Source organism: Lynx rufus, unplaced genomic scaffold (genome assembly GCF_022079265.1).
Source record: "Lynx rufus isolate CCGP_SWC_20201006 ecotype Redwood Valley unplaced genomic scaffold, mLynRuf1.p SCAF_5, whole genome shotgun sequence".
In the NCBI taxonomy this organism is placed as follows: Eukaryota; Metazoa; Chordata; class Mammalia; order Carnivora; family Felidae; genus Lynx; species Lynx rufus.
In genome coordinates, this window is record NW_025814867.1 from 100,696,961 (window position 1) to 100,713,832 (window position 16,872).

The 16,872-nt window shown below is 43.4% G+C and overlaps 1 protein-coding gene and 1 long non-coding RNA gene across 5 annotated transcripts in view; one reads left to right on the top strand and one right to left on the bottom strand.

Moving 5' to 3' along the window:
- LOC124526431 (uncharacterized) overlaps positions 1 to 16,872 on the top strand; it is a 41,994-nt gene that overhangs the window by 21,908 nt on the left and 3,214 nt on the right. For 3 of the 4 annotated variants that reach the window (XR_006965671.1, XR_006965668.1, XR_006965669.1), the window contains exon 2: positions 10,672 to 11,129. This is a non-coding gene — a long non-coding RNA (uncharacterized LOC124526431). Of the gene's footprint in view, positions 1 to 10,671; positions 11,285 to 16,872 lie in introns of those variants that run through there. The other variant, XR_006965670.1, reaches the window with a different exon arrangement.
- PLCXD2 (phosphatidylinositol specific phospholipase C X domain containing 2) overlaps positions 1 to 16,872 on the bottom strand; it is a 49,636-nt gene that overhangs the window by 7,946 nt on the left and 24,818 nt on the right. The window contains exons 3-4 of the mRNA XM_047099422.1: positions 10,651 to 11,111; positions 5,187 to 5,428 (exon numbers count right to left, since the gene is read on the bottom strand). Of these exons, the coding sequence (XP_046955378.1) occupies positions 5,187 to 5,428; positions 10,651 to 11,111 (703 nt within the window). The remainder of the gene's footprint in view (positions 1 to 5,186; positions 5,429 to 10,650; positions 11,112 to 16,872) is intronic.

A 16,872-nucleotide genomic window follows, 5' to 3' on the forward strand; every position in this document is an offset into this window, starting at 1 on the left:
CTTTCCTGTTAGATCAAAGATCTACCTCCAGCTAATTTTCATGTATGGTATGAAGGAGGTGGTCATTTCCCATCTGTATATACAGTTACTCCAGTAGTATGTGTGGCTTCTTAATGGACCAGTGCTTACTCAGTGGTCTCACAAACACAGCCTGCGAGTTACATTGTACAATTTGAGGGTTTTCTATGTGATAGCCAGAATGTTTTGTCCAAAGCAGCTCACAATTTAGTGACATAAACAAATGACAACAATTTAATGTGATGCCTTCTGTATTAGCAGGAAATGGAAATATCATGAGCGGTACAGAAACTTCATAGCTTTGCATCATGGGAAAAATAGCTCACTGAATACCTGATAAGCTGAGAAGACCGTGAGGAAGACAAAAACCGTGGCTTACGTTTTGGTTAAGGGACTGGGGATTTTTTAGGAAGAATTTGCTCTAGGCAAAAATTGAAAATAAGTTCATCTTAGTGGACTTCGTTCTCTTGTGGTGACGCTGTCCTTGGTTGTCATCTTCTCCTTTCCTTTTCTCTTTCAGAGCTGCCCTTCCTGACCTCTCCGTCTTCTTGACAACCTTATTGAGGCCTTGGTACCATTTTGCCTTCCTTTCTCTTTTCCTCTTACCGTGACAACGATGGTCAGTCCTGCGTTGTTTCCCTCACTCAGTGGACTTGATAACTGGCCAGGGGCTAAAACGCATCTCATAAGTCAATTTGCATTTTTATATTAGTAGCCTAATTGGGATTTAAAAAACCACGATCACATGAGTAATTACATTTTTAACTGGGTCTCCTGAAGACTTAATAACCTCAACTTGACCTCAACTTACTTAATTTCTTTGCACCTCAGTCTATCCCCCTGTAAAATGGGGATAATAATACTACTAACTTCATACAGATTTTTGAAGAATTAAATAAGGTAATACATGTGAAGTGCTTGGAACTACGCGTGGGATATAGTAAGCACCATGTAAGTGTTTGGCAGGAGAGAAGGAATCGTAGAGTGTAGGGTAGAGATATTTGAAGGCTGAGAACAAAGCGCCACGAATAGTCTTCCCTTGGCGATAGAGGCTTGGCATACATACAGTGGCCCACAGGAAGGCCACTGCAGTCCTGAGCCTGATCCATTCAAGACTTCTTTTTAAAATGTACTAGTCAGGGGCAGCTGGCTGGCTCAGTTGGTAGAGCACAAAACCCTTGATCTCGGGGTCGTGAGTTCAAGCCCACGTGGGGTGTAGAGCTTACTTTAAAAAATGATAATCTGCCAGTCAGTGTTTAGGTATGTAATGCTGGCGCCATCTTCTGGTCATCATGGGAAAATGAGAATTACAGGCTTGGTGGCAACTCCAGGTGACTCCAGCCGAGCCAAACCACAGGGGATCCCCGGAGCCTGAGCAGAGAAATGTGGGAAATGTGCGGTCTCTGGTGACAAAGAGCTCTGTGTCAGCCTCAGGTTGCTCGTATCAACCTTTCCTCAAGGCAAGGATCAAATAACCAGGATTACGTACAACGACAGGAAAATGTAGAACTCATTGTGAGGAAAAACTGCTTTGTTTTCTTAACTCCTGGCCTTTACCAAGGTGGGATCAGTGCAGAAGGGTGAGCCAGATACTGCTGATAGGCCTGTGAAGCACCAGGCCCCACGAGCAGAGCAGTTGCTTAGAAACTTCCCTTTGCCTTTGAAGCCCACTGGGAACAAGGCTGGCCCTCTCCGTTTCTGGCTTTCTCTACAGGTAGAGTTGGCATGCCTACTTTGTGCCAGGCACTGTGGTAGGCATTGTCACGTAAGATTCTACAGTTTTGTGCAGTATTGTTAATCCTCTTTAAGTGGCGAGAAAGGGACAGATCAGAGACCTCAGGAAACTTGTCCAAGGCCACCTGTTAAGAGACAGCCTTAGTTTGCTAGGGCTGCCATAGAAAACGCCTGACTGGGTGGCTTACACAACAAAAACGTATGTTCTCCCAGTTCTGGAGGCTGGAGTCTGAGACTGAGATGTTGACAGGTTTGGTTTGAGTCTTGTCTCCGTGGCTTGCAGATGGCCACCTCCTCACATCAGCTTTTCTCTGAGCACACCCATCCCCGGAGTCTCTCTGTCCAAATTCCCTCTTCTTATAAGGAGACCAGTCCGACTGGATTAGGGCCCACTCTAACGACCTCATTTTAACTTAATCACTTCTTTAAAGACCCTCCAAATACAGTCACATTCTGAGAGACTGGGGCCTGGGGCTCTAATGTATGAATTTCCAGCGAACATAATTCAGCCCATAACAGGGACCAAGTCAGGTTTCAGTCTCAGGCCTCTGATTTCAGTCTGTGTCCCTTTCTATGGCCTCATGGCTGCTCTGTCCTTGGGCTTCAGCATAACCTTTTTTCCAGTTGATTTCAGTGTGAGTCCAAGGTTTCTAAGAATCTAGGGGCAACTACCATAGACATTCAGTCAGAATGGCTGTATTTTTCATGGCTTCCTTTCAGGGTGATGAACCATAGCAAACAAGATCTCAGGTCCAAAATTTCACCCAAGAGTTAGGTTAACTTCCCACTGAAAAAGAAAAAAAAAGGCACCTCTACATTTGTGGGAAAATATACCTGATCTTTTTCCTCTTGGTGCAGCTGATAACCAGTGCCCAGGACCAGTCTGACAGCACCCTTGTACCTTAGTTAGGACAGACTTTTGGCATGTTGGAGTTGCTTCTTGGCTATGCTTCTTCAACTGCCCAGAGAAAATAACAGCTGCATGTCATGCTGGGGGTTTGGGAACAAACTCTTGACTGGGTTTGTTTCTCCTGTCTGTGGATGTGGAGGCCTGGCAATGCTTGTACTATTCTTGAGACCAGCACGGTGGAGAGGCCCAAGTGTCTTTCCAGTCTCGAGACACCTGCTTACTATCAGTGGGCAAGGGCTTGGCATGCTAGGATCTCTTGGCTTTGGGCATTTGCCGCCATCATTACCACTAAGGTCAAGACTTTTGTGCTTCATTTGCAGCCAGATTAAAGTTCTAGGAATTGACAAGTATGAACAAGTATGAATTGTGACTCTGTGGGTTCACAGCTGTAATCAAGAAGATACGACCAGATTCAGGTACTAGTAAGACAATTACAGGCCAGTGGAGCAGAAAGGAGCAGAGCAATGAAATATGCTATATTCAAGTCAGTGGTAAATATGGAAAAGGGCAACATTAGAATAATCCAGAGTTAGGGCTTTTACCCTAACTCTGAGTATTGACTCAGAGTCTCAGAATATTGACCCTTACCAGCTATGTGGGTCCGAGTCACTTAACTTTACTGAGTCCCATCTGAAATGGGGACAATAATGTACTCTAGACAATATGCCCACCTGGAGGCTGGCTTAATTTAAGAATGAAATGAAAACATCTGCAAGAAGGTAATTCATATTCTGAGTTACAGTATGCGGATATAACGTATCCTTATTTTTAAATACTTCCTCTCCCTTGTTAGTACAGCTCCTTGTACAGGCTTTATTATAGTTATTTTCACAATGTTTATAGAAATGTACATGTTTATTTTTCCTGATAGACTTAAGTTCCATGAGGACAGAGACTATATTGTTAACCTTGTATCTTTATTTTATTTTTTGTTTACCTTATGTATTTTATTTATTTATCTTTTGTTTACCTTGTATCTTTAGACCTAGCTCCTCCCAAGTACTCAACCTTTGTTGGACTAATGAATGAATGAATGAATAAATAAATAAATAATGTTAATCCATAAATTTACCAATGCATGCAGAAAATAGTGTGGATACATAAACATATATTATAAAAAAAGAAAGTTTGTAATTCTGGGTCTTTCAGAGATATATCATTGGTTTATGACATTCTCTTTTCCAAGTTCAGCACAAGTAATTTAGTCAAAACTTAATAGAGTCACAAAGTAAAGGTTTCTGGTTTTGTTCATGGCCAACATAAGGCAACATAGGAATTTTCACCAGCAAACAAAAGTGCAGGTGCTCCCTGCTATGTGAACTCCTGCCAGGTAAACTCCTGTTATCTGGAATGATGCTATCCAAACTCAGAACCAAGCAGGCAGGGACACATTTTTGGAAGAACCTTTCTCTATGTAAACGCTGGTGCTTACCACCTGGAACTCAGGAACCAAAGTGAGTCTTGTAAATATCCTTTATCACCCCAACACTTCCTCAGCTTGGATAACACGGTTGCCCTGTTATCCAAATGTATTTATAACATTCCCTTTATCCATATCCATATGCATAGGCACACACACACACACACGTGCGTGTGTGTGTGTGTGTGTGTGTATAAGTATCTGGAGCTTCTCCTACCTAATTGTACAGTGAGAATAAATTGTGCTCTGAGGAAGTATTTTAAGCTGTGACAGTGCAGGCAGCATCCTCAGTTGCTTCTTAGGATTCATGGTCACAATGGAAGGGACAAACCGTGGCAGGCTATCTCTGCATACCTAGCACCTAGCACAGCTGCCTCACTTAATGCTTTTTTTTTTTAATTTTTTTTTAACGTGTATTTATTTTTGAGACAGAGAGAGACAGAGCATGAACGGGGGAGGGTCAGAGAGAGGCAGACACAGAATCTGAAACAGGCTCCAGGCTCTGAGGTGTCAGCACAGAGCCCGACGCGGGGCTCGAACTCACGGACTGCGAGATCATGACATGAGCCGAAGTCGGACGCTTAACCGACTGAGCCACCCAGGCGGCCCACTTAATGCTTCTTAAATGAGTGAGTACTTGGGCCGGCTGCAAGGGCAGGGCAAGTTCACAGTGTGACCACGTGCCAGAAATGAACAGAGTGCTGTTGGCTTAAAGTGCTTTGCCTTAGCATCAAAGTTCGGAGAGTAGTTACGGTATACTGTATATTCCAACAAAGTATTCTGAGATCCTTTGGCCACAGTTAATGCAAACCACCTCAAATGCACAGATTTTTCAAATATAAGGTTTTCTGTTTTGTCATTATTCTAAATGTTCAAACTATACAATTTTACTGTTGATTCAAAAGAGAATCAAGTTGTTTTTTTTTTTTTTTTAACCTTACTTCTGGGGTGGAAGCAAAAATTTTTTTTTTTTAATGTTAATTTATTTCAAGAGAGAGAAAGACAGAGAGCATGAGCAGGGGAAGGGCAGAGAGAGAGGGAGACAGAGAATCCCAAGCAGGCTCTGTACTGTCAGTGTTCAAGTTAGAGGAAGCAAACTCTTACCTATGAACCAGAGTGTTCTTGAGGCCACCAACCAGGCCTCGGGCGATGGTCTTCACTCGGGGGGTGAGAATCGCTTGAGAGACATGGAAGGAGCCCCGTGGGGCCCGCTCACTCAGAGTGGTCTCCAAGAAGAGGATTAGTTTGCGCACACTTGTGGTGTTTGCCCAGGGCGCTGGGATCTTCTTTCCGGGCCACAGGAAGGGGTATTGCTTGTAGAAGGGGCAGTGATAGAAAATAAGAACCTGAAACATTCAAAACAGAAAAAGGAGAGCAATTTATGAACAAGCTGAGTGTTAACTCCCTGCTTTGTCCTGATTGCTAGGATTAAAGACAAACGAATACAAGCATACAGAAATTAAATCATTATATTTAATATATATTTATATTAATTATAATATATTATATATTATATATATTATACATATATTTAGAAAAATCAATAAGCAAAGGTTTAAGTACTTGTATATGACTTGAAGATTCTTAGCTTTATTTTTGTCACAAACACCTCTAGAAGTATGGTAAAATCCCAAACCCCTTCTCAGATTATGTTTTAAATGAATGTCTAAAATAAAATAGGATTACAAAAGAAATTATTAAGACTGAAATATAGCTATTAACATATTAAGTTTATAATAAATTAATGTATGTGCTTCACAATACATACATTAAATAAAAGTATTTTGTTGTAAGTGTACTAAGTTCCATCATTTTGAGTTATGATGAATTTAAGTGATATTTCAAATGACTGAAACGTAATATGGAAATAGCTGTGATTTCTGTGGGGACAAAGTCACCCGTACGGCCGATAGTGCTGTGGCTGACTGCCTGCACTCATTGTCGATGAGTATACTAATTTTCAGCTAAAAGTGACAGGGAATAGACATGTAGATTTTTCCCATGCAAATTCACAGCCTACTTAAATTCTACCCATGCCCCTTCCCTTGGGGCTCTGAGCCCCTGATGGAGAGCCCTGTAGCTGGCGCGGTCTACAAGTCATGGCTCCTACGCTCGTGAAACTGACACTCCTGGGGTTGTGACCAACACCTTGAACTCATCTGGGAGTACCTAGAGTTTCAACAGTGCGAGCTGACTGAATGAAATAACCCTTCCCACGAGGGCGTGGGAGGGCACTACTCCAGGCAGGGATGACTTCCAGGAGGCGATGGGTCTCCAGCGGGGCCTCTGGGGACTGGTAGTGATTTTGAAAATAATTAGCAAGCCACAGCCACAGCATTAATTAGTTTCTGAGAGGCAGCTGAGGGACAGGGAATTGCTATTTTGATTGTCCCAATTCAGAGCTCTGCTGCCTAGGTTTCTAGAAGTAATAGATTCCCCCTGCTCCCAGGCACCAGTAATCTCTTCCCGGAGGAATGTCCAGCGTGTTTATACTCCCTGGACCGCAATCCTCAGAGAGCTAGCCCGAGAGCATAATCCCCCAGGCACCCAAGAAGGAAGGCTATGAATGTGTGTTTCCTTTGCAGTGTGTTTAGCTGGTGACTAAGGTGCCTGACCAACTGCTCCTGGGGGCCTAGAGCAAGGGCGCACCAGGCTGGATGCACCCAACAGGCAAATAGTTGTTCTTGTTGTTTTTAATGGTGTTGAGTAATGTCTGACTGACTGCTAATGATGCCTGTGGTAAATACGTGTGTCAGTGAGGTTAATCACAGGCTCATAGTAAGCAGATTGCCTGGGAGATTGGGAGGATTTCCCGCTGGCGGTGTAATTGGCTGGCTGGAAGGCTGGGGTCTCCAGCCTGGGGAAGGGGAGAAAGCTGGCCTTGGAAATGGACTGTGGGAGAGGCGGGAGGCTGTGCGACCCTTCTCCGGCAGGCCATTTTCAGAGCTGCCTGGACCCTGAGCAGTGTCAGGGGATAAGAGGACCGTGCTATTCTTTAGTCTTCCTTGGAAAAGGTGTAAGGAGTACAAATTGTACAAAAGGGGCTTTATGCCTTTCCTCAAGAGACTTCTTGAGCAATCTGACCCTAAGAGTTATAGGGAGAATTTCTGCTGACAGCAGGAGGCTGACCTAGCAAACCAACCTTATTCTATGGAATTCTAGGGCAGTAACTCTTGCCCCAGGGCCTGTGTTTCGCATCTGCCTCCCTCCATTGCCCTGCTATATTTTTCTCTTCCTTCCAGCTCAGCAATTTATGTTCAGGGTTTCTCTTGAGGCTCAGATTTGAAATCGAATTTCTTTTGAGAATTATTCCTTGATTGACTTCCTCTTTATTTTGATGGGTCCTTTACTGGCGGCCCCTGGGCTGTAGATTTATGCTATGTACTATTTTTCAATTGATTGATTACAAACCCCTTTCTTCATAGAGTGCAGGTAGGGCAGTTTTATCCTGCAATTGTATATCGGTCGTTTTGTATTTTAGGAATGTTTTGTACTCCCACCTTCTCATTAAGATTCGAAATACTGCCACATTGTAGAATAAATCTTCTAATTCACTGTACCTCAAAACCCATAGCCGCTACGCACATGTATCAGTGAGCTGGGACGTAACTGTCGGGTAAATGAAATTTGACTGAATGGTAGTACGCTTCGTGCTATTAAATTGTAGTGATAAAATACTCAGGGGGTTACATGCCAGGCAGCTCATTACGTAATGAATATTTAAAGTTTAACCACCAGCACAGGGTAGGTGACTGATGACTGTGAGGTCTCTGTTTAGGTGTTAAGAAGAGACACGGCAAGGAAAACTTCGGGAAGCGAAGAACAGGGAGATCCTCCAATTCAAATGGATGACAGGCTCCCTTTTTCTGATATGTCATCGTAATCTCTTCCCTTCGTAATTTGAGGTGTGTGGTAGTTGGAAGACACAGATTAGCCCATACTTGAAAATGAGGATAGCTCGTCCCCCTGCTGCTAGAAATTCACTGTCTGCCCTAGTCAGTATTCCTGAAGATAACCTGTTACTCTTGCAGACTTCCAAACAATTTCGTATGCAGGAAGGCATTCCATCCAGGATACTCCCTGGGAACAAAGTATTAAATCTATATTTATGCCAGATATCTGATTATCAAACTTAGCTTTACTCAGATTTGTTCTTACCTGAATCCCAAATTCAAAGGCCCTCCTACAGGTCTCTAGCCCTTTCTTCCATTCTGCTAACTCTCTGTGACTCTCTGATAATAGGGGCTCAAGGGTAAGGAGAACATGTTTTTATGAGCGTAAGTAACCCACGATATCTGTTCTGAATGAAAACCACCAAGGTGAGGGAACGGCGCTGGGACGGCATCAGAAGCTGCGGGAGCTCTGGGGAGCCAGGCAGGCTGTGACTCAATCCTGGCTCTTGCCACTCACTAGCAATGTTCTCTCCGGCAAGAGGCTTAGTCTCTCTGTAAGTCTCATCTATAAGATGAGGATAATAACAAACACCTACCTCATAGTGCTGTAGAGAGGATTAAATGTGCCAATCCATGTACCAAACACGGAGCAGAGAGGCTCAATAAATGTTAGCTGTTAAGGCGACATTGTTATTACTATTATTTCATATCGTAAGAGAGACTCCACTGAGAGAAAAATCTCTCCAAATTAGGCCTTTGAGTCTGAAAAAATATCAACGTAGGTTCAGGGGCAGAGGTGTGATAAATATTTGGCAAACTATCACAAAGTTTCAGCGAGGAAAAGTGGTTTAGAGAAATTTTAAGAGATACTAAGAGTTAACTCATTAGCCTCTGTGGAGTCAAAGACGTTTATTTAGCCCTTTTATAGGTGTGCAAAACCACCTGGCATCTCCAGTTACTGAGGCCAAACCTGGGAGGCATCCTGGAAGCCTGTTTCTTTTGCACCCTGAATCCCATCCACTAGCAAACCTTGTTGGCTCCACCTTCTGGTAGATTCCAAATCTGACCACTTGCTACCAATGCTCTCCTCACCGGTTCCCCTCCTACCCCTGGCTTCTTCCTAACAGACACAGAGACTCCATTAACGTGTAATTCAGGACACAGCACCCTGTGCTCAGAACCCTCTCACAACCTTCCTCCCTCAGAGCGAGAGCTGGAGTACCTAACCGATCACCCACGGGCTCTGATCTTTGCTGCTCTGCTCTTCAGCCCCATGCCCCTGCTTCTCCTCAAAGACGTCAGGCACTGGCTGGTTCCTCTGCTGGCAAAGTTCTTCCCCCAGTGTCCACACGATTAACTCCCTCGAATGTCTACCCTGATCAACCTATTTACAATTGAGATCGACCCTCCAACCCACAGAACGCTGGTTCCTCCTAATCACACTTGCCTTTCTGTTTTCATTGCTTGCATCCCTTTCTAGCATTTTCTGTAATGGTTTTGTTATGATGATCATCTATGATCTATTTCCTTGCACCTGAATCAAAGCCCCATGAAGGCAAGGATCTTTGTTTTATTTATTAATTTATCTCAGGTGCTTAGACTGGTGCTTGGCACATACTTGGTGTTCAATAAATATTTGCAAGTGAAAAAGCTTTAGTTGATTTTTAATTAAAAGCTCTTCCCCAAGTTCAAAAATAACTGCCTCTTTAAGATGCTTTGGTTGATGTGCATGTATGAGTAAGTGAGCAGCTGTGAATGAAAGGGACTTGCTTTTTTTCTTTTTTTAAAGATAGTCCAAATGGGAGGCTGACCTTTCCTGAAGCTCCCCTCTCCCATTATCTATCATCCTGTGGGATCAGAGCAGCATATATCTGAGGCCCACATTCCTTTTCTGGACGTTCCTCAAGGCCTAGTGTGGAGGCTCTACTAAGCTTAAGGGACCTGGGAATTCTCTCCAGCCTGGATCCCTTTGTTGGGCTCTTCCTTCCTTAACTCTCTCCAGCCATGACCCCAAATCTGTGAAGGGAGCCTTTTAAAATGTTAAGCCTCTGAGTCGAATCACTTACATGCTTTGTCAGCTAACGCAGGGATTTTCTGACATTGAGGTAGAGGCAGAATGGGCCGGCCTATCCCTGAGGGGAAGTAGGAGCCTGAAAATGGGATTCTATGGGAGATAAAGAAAGTGGTAATCACCAACTGGTCCAATTTCACCACACTGTTGTGCGCTGGTTCTGGCCAGGCCATTCAAAGGCAACCTAGATGCTTCGAACAGTCTGCCAAGCAAATTGTAAATACTTGGCAGGTGTCAATCCCAGTTCACAAGCGCCCAGGAACTGGTGTGTGTACATTGAACACTCCAAATCATCTCTGCCATCCAGCCTAAGAGCTCTGGGGTGAGCTGCCCTCCAGCTGGTGATATAGAAAAGGGAGAAGGGGGGGCTCCTGGGTGGCTCAGTCAGTTAAGCGTCCAACCCTTGATTTTGGCTCAGGTCATGATCTTGCAGTTTGTGAATTCGAGCCCTCAAGTCGCTTCCATGCCGGCAGTGCTTGGGATTCTCTCTCCCTCTCTCTCTGCCCCTCCCCTGCTTGGACATTCTCTCTCTCAAAATAGGTGAAAAATAAAAAGCAGACAGACTTACGTTCGTGCCCTTGCAAGCATGTCTGTTTCCACTTACCTGGCACTTCTTCTCCCACAGGGCCTGCAGTGTCATGCTCTCCACGCTGCAGGCTGAGCACAGCTTGTTTCCAAAGGCCTCCTGGATCCGGAGAACGAGGCGTTTGTGGTGGGCCTCATCCATGGCGTAGAAGTGGTTGAAATCCAGGAAGACAATCTCTTGGGGGTGCTGTGTAAGAAATGAGTCAATCTCCATCAGCCCATCCGAGACCTTGATGCCAAAAAGTCCGTGAATGAAGTAGATCTCCTGGTCGGCATCCCCGGGTTTAGAAGACACACGTAGGTCGAAGTAGCGGATCCCAGCTTCCAGCTGCTCTCGGAACGTCAGGTTCTGAGTCACGGACCATTTCTTCATTAGCTTCTTCACCAAGGAGATCCTGGCGAGGCGTTTGATGGCTGGGGTTTGGTCAGGCCCCACTGGGGACTTTTCATCTACCCAGTAGCTAAATGAATCATGTGACCCTGTGCAAAGCAACAGAGGTGAGAAAAGCGGTTGAGACTGGAGCTGGGAAAAATAAGCCAGCTGACAAGGAAATAGCGCAAAATTAGCAAATACGCACAAAAAATGTAAATGAACACTTGCAAAACTTTCCAAGCTTGCTATAAGCACAAATAAAAGTCATGTAGTCTTATTAGCAGCTTGTTAAGCGTGGAATATGGCTGTAATTCTCGTATATTACTCACAGAAGGTGAATTAATAAATACCCGTTTGGAGAGCTGCTTAGAAACATGCTGAGAAAGAGGAGCTTTAAAATATTCATACCACTTGATCCAGTAATTTCATTTCAGGAAAGCTATTATGGGGAAATAAGTTAATGTTTGGAAAACAAAGATGTTTGCTGAAGAATATTCCTAAGACGACAAACTGCGGTTGCTGACGTGTCTCCTACAGAAGGTGGCTTAATGCTGGCCTATCTGCTTTATTCAGGCAGCCATTGACACAAAGATGAAAACCCTACATCTACCTCGATAATTCTGGGACAGGCATTTAAATTCCAGGAAAGGCAGAATTTTAAAGAAGACAATTGCTATTATGTATACTATTTTTTATGTTATTGTACATGCTATTTTACTACTGTAAACACCTGAGTCAGTGGGAATAATTTCTTGACAAATCAGATAATGATTTTTAAGAGCTCAACACAGGTTACTCAACAGAGCCCTCTTTTTGGACGCATATTTTAAAAAGTCAAATCGGCTATTAAATGATCAAATGTATGTTCCATTCCTCTGCCTTCGAGAAAAGAGGGTAGTTTTCCATCTAGACACTGAGATGATCTTATTGTTATAAAGTCTAAGTGACTATGACAGACACAGTTCTAACTCTGGTATGAAAAAATTTCAGGAGTAACTTCAAGTGAAAATTATCGTGTGTGGGGGGGTGTGCGCGCGTGCGTGTGTGAAAATTATCTCTGACAGATATCTTTCATTTGTCATTGGTTTCTATCTACCAGCAGCTAGATGGCTCTGTGACTGGCTCTGACACTGGGGACCCCACATAGGTGACTGCACTTGGCAAGCAAAGTGTAGGAGGAGAATGTCCTTGTGTTGACCTTACTAACTTTGTTCTTAACCACTACCACCCATTTTAGAATCAAAATTATTTATTTATTTATTTATTTACTTCTTTATTTATAATTTTTTAAAGTCTATTTATTTTTTTTGGGAGAGGCAGTGCGAGCAGGAGAGGGGCAGGGAGAGAGGGAGACAGAGAATCCCAAGCAGGCTCTGGGTTGTCAGTGCAAGACCTGACTCGGGGCTTGAACTCACAAACCGTGAGATCATGACCTGAGCTGAAACCAAGAGTCAGATGCTTAACTGACTGAGCCACCCAGGTGCCCCTAGAATCAAAATTTTTTAATTCATAGGGTTCATTATTATCAATTATTATTTTGACTAAATTTTAATTTTTTTTTAATGTTTATTTATTTTTGAGAGAGACAGAGACAGAATGTGAGAGGGTTAGGGGCAGAGAGAGAGGGAGACACAGAAGCAGAAGCAGGCTCCAGGCTCTGAGCTGTCAGCACAGAGCCTGACGTGGGGCTCGAACTCACGAGCTGTGAGATCACGACCTGAGCCAAAGTCGGACGCTCAACCGACTGAGCCACCCAGGCGCCCCTTGACTAAATTTTAAATGTATGTTATTTCTATTTTCTTTTAAAATAAATCAATCTGGGATGGCTTTACTATTTTATCTTCTCAGAAATAAAGCAAAAAAGCAAAAAAGCAAAAAGATGACAAGAAATGTTTTGTTATCCAGTCTCTAGAACATGGAGGCTATTCAGTAACTATTAAGAGAAAGCATATTTATTAATCCTTAGGCAAAGTCAATTTTACAAGCGAGAAAATTACTAGCATATTTCAGGTAAAAAAATTGCCATTACTAACAGAAATGTGGAGCAAGTCCCCCTGGATTTTCCGTATTGGTTGTTTCTGTTAATGAGACTCACTGGATACTTGCCTAATGCTCTGTTCCTTTGGCTTATGCAGCAACAGGAAATCTTTACACCTCCTCATTGAGAGATTTATTATGAATACATTATACATTGATGGTGAACAGCCAGTTCTCTCTTCTTTTTAAATTGTACTCGCAGCCCAGCTGTTCAGGGCTGAGTGTGTAATATAGTGTGAGGCACACGTTGAACTTAATTCTTCCCTGGGTCTCAGGGAATAGCCATTATCCAAGCACGGAGAAGAGACAAATCCCTTCTGGTGTTCTCTTGGTGCTGAGCCCAGTTTCAACCTCCAGACAGTGATGTGCTAACAACCTCCAATGCTTTTCTTCATGCCTGAGGGTTGTGCAGCAATGTGACAGCAGTGGGGCCCCAGGGACCATTTCTGAATACACAGGGACACACACGGTACCCAGGCCATCCCGCAGAAGAGGGAGGGTGTGCACATTCCTTAGGAACACTGAGTCTATCTCTTTGTTCCCTTCTCCAATTCCTCTTTTCCTTTCTGACATCCTATGTCCAGTGCCACACCCCTCCATCCCCTTGATAGGAAAGGATGGGACAATGGAACAGATTGCTGAATGTTCTACAGCATTGTCCTACCTAGACTTCCTACAGCAATCAAAGCCAGCCATCACTCATTAACCACTATCAATATTTTTGCTTTTCCACCTTTTTTGTTTTTTTCCCCAGGAAGCTTTTACCTCATATAGAGTGAGTGAAGTAACCTTCAGGCCTGAGTGCATTTAACTATTTGTTTTTCAAAACACAGGGTAAAAATACCCTCCCTTCTCCTGCACATAGGATATTTAAAAGGTACGCAATTTGCTAACAGTTCTTATAAAAAGAAAATCCTAATATTTTATAGCCCAAATTCATTAGCAAGATTTCTTCTTCCTATACTCGATAGAAGTTATTTTACTTTTTAAGGTTGCCTATAGTGATGGCTCCTTCTCCCCCTTTGCCCTGGGATGCGTGCATTAAATTCATGCATTCCTCCAGAAGAGGAGGAAATACCTGTTTAATTGGCCCTGGCCTTATTTTCTTGGGAGAACTGTTGTGTGGGAGTTAAGGACGGCAGCTCCATGAGTTCTGGTTTGCTTTATCATAAGGTTTGAAACAGTTTTAGGACCTCATCCTGCTGGGATTTCTGCCATGGACAGTACTTTTGCTGCTTACTTATTTTTGCTTAACTACCGACAGTACCTATGCATCCTCACTCATCCCTCTCTGTGGCTCATCGGATCTCTAAAATAGGTTTAATTGGTGCCCTTTACCTTAAGAAGGAAACAAAGCACTTTCCCTCACGTCTCATCCCTTGCAGCCACTGTCTTCCTTTTCTTCATGCTCAAGCTCTCCAAGGTTGCCCCGCCCTGCTGCCTTTGCCTCTTTTTCTCCACTCCCTCCTTCCCGCCTGAGGCCATCTCCTGTCCTCTTGATCCTTAGAACCTTTCAATCAACCCAAATGGCTTAATTTTTCTGGGTTTCTCTGAGGGTTTGCTAAGTCAGCTTTTTTTCTGGAACCTTCCATCCCCATGTGTCCTGTGATGCAAACTTCTAGATGTTCATATTCTTCTGTTACCACTCTCCTTCTGTCTCCTTTGCTGGTTCCTCTTCCTCCTTGCCCCCAGATGTAAGTATTTTCCAAGGATCTGTTCTTTATTTTCTTCCTTTTCCCGCCTCCAGAGATCTCATCCACTCCCCAGGTTTCCCATAGCACCTTTGTGCAGATGACACCAAAATCTTCGTTTCAAGCTCCGATTCTAAATTCCAAACATGTTTCCAAGTTCCTGTGGAACTCTCCCACCTCGATAGCCTGCTCACTGACAACAAATCGCGTATTTTCAGAGTCCAGCTACTCACGCTGTTCCTCTCACCCCTCAAAGTGCCTCTTCTGAGTTTCTGTCGGTAGTTCAGTGACTGGAACTTGAAACCTTGGATTTTATTCTCCCCTCTCCCTCACTCTCTTCATCCACCCAGTTACCAAAACTTTGCATTTGACTTTTGCAACATAGATCAAACTCACCTCTTCTTTAACCTTCAACGGATAACCCCCCTGCTCATACACTCATTATCTGTCATATAATCCAGACCAAAAGGACCCTAACCTAATCCCTTTCATTCCAGCCTCTCTTCAGTTTGTTCATATTCAAAAGTGAATCATCTCAAGATAAAGTGCTGATTATGTCATTTTCTTCTTCCCCCCTTCCAAATCAGATTCAAACTCCAAACACCGGTGTTCAGGACTCTTCACTATGATCCCTGTGCATTAGTTTAGACTCCTCTCTCACCAGGTCTCTACATGAAGCCTGGCATCTGTTGGTGTCCAATATCCATGGATAGGCAGGCCTCCTCCTGGACTTAGTCCACTTCTTTAGCTGAACTTAACTTTCCGTAAAATATTCCCTCACCTAACCCTGTCTACAGCTTCTCCCCAGCATTTGTAGCCCATAATGGACAAGCTGCCTACCCTATTTCTGTTTTCTCATCTGTGAAATGGGCTTAACAGTGCCTCTTGTCACAAAACTCGTTGTGAATATTGGAATGGGTACGGTGTGCTTGGAACAATGCTGACATGTAGAAGTGCTGAGCTATTGTTATTCTTACTAGCCATGCTCTGTGAGTTAGAAACTGGAGGCAGGAGGGGTAATTAATTGGAAGTCCTCATCTTAAATATTTAGGGTCTGGAAGATTTTCTTTTCTGCACCTGACGTGCTGTCCCTCTTCATCTATTGGTGGACATGGAGACAACAGCTTAGCTTTTACTTTGTTCACAGGAGCTGCCACTCTCTCTCTTGGTCACAGCCTAAGCTTTGTCATCACCCATTTCTAACATCTTAAAATTCAGTATCTTACTTTCTGAATTCTTACTTTCTGATCACAACTTACTTTTCTTCTGCCTCCTTGTGACTTTACTTCTATTTCCCCCAATGGGAGAGCCCCGTGTTGGCTCTACTTCTCCTTCAGCTATAACCAAGGTTGTCAATTGTCACTTTCATGTGTGGAATTATTACTTATAACTATTTGAAAGCTGTGAAGGTCACGGTTGGGCACGTCTTCTGCCTATACATGCAGATCATGTGCACTGCCCAAAATGGACTTGGAAATATTAACATGATCTTTTCTAACATACGTCTTGACTATCAACAAATGTTTTTCTTCTTTCCTCCCATACTTCTCATTTATAGAGTGGACTCAATAAGGTTTAGGAACTACCAGACATCAAATATTAGATGACTATTTTCAGACTCTGGGTAGGGGATTTTGTTGTCATCTCAGGAACAGTCTACACAGAGCAAGAAATGTGGCCACACAAGCTCCTCTTTCATGTTCTGCACTCAATGGACTGCTAGCATCTCTAACGTTAGCGCTACAAAGGTGAGGCTTTTTTGTCCAATACTTGGAAAATTCTTTTCTGCTCACCTTGCATTTTCACAATTACTACTCTTTCTCCTACTGTTCCCTTATACAATCAACAGGCATTACAAATGTTTCCCTTTCCTGTTTTTAGGTGTACAAAACCCTGGCTAAAGTATGTGAAAACACTTTGAAATCTAAATCAGGGGGTTTAGATTTAGGGGGGTTTAGAAATCCTCTCAGGGAGCTTTTAAACACAACAGTGCCCAAGACCCAATCCAGACCCATTGAGTCAGAATTTCTCTGGGGTGGGCGTTGAGAATAGAAAACTTGGAAAACCCCCAAGTGATTCTATTGTGCACCCAGGCTTGACACCTGCTGCCATAAATAGCAGGTCTTCTTTTCCCAACAAG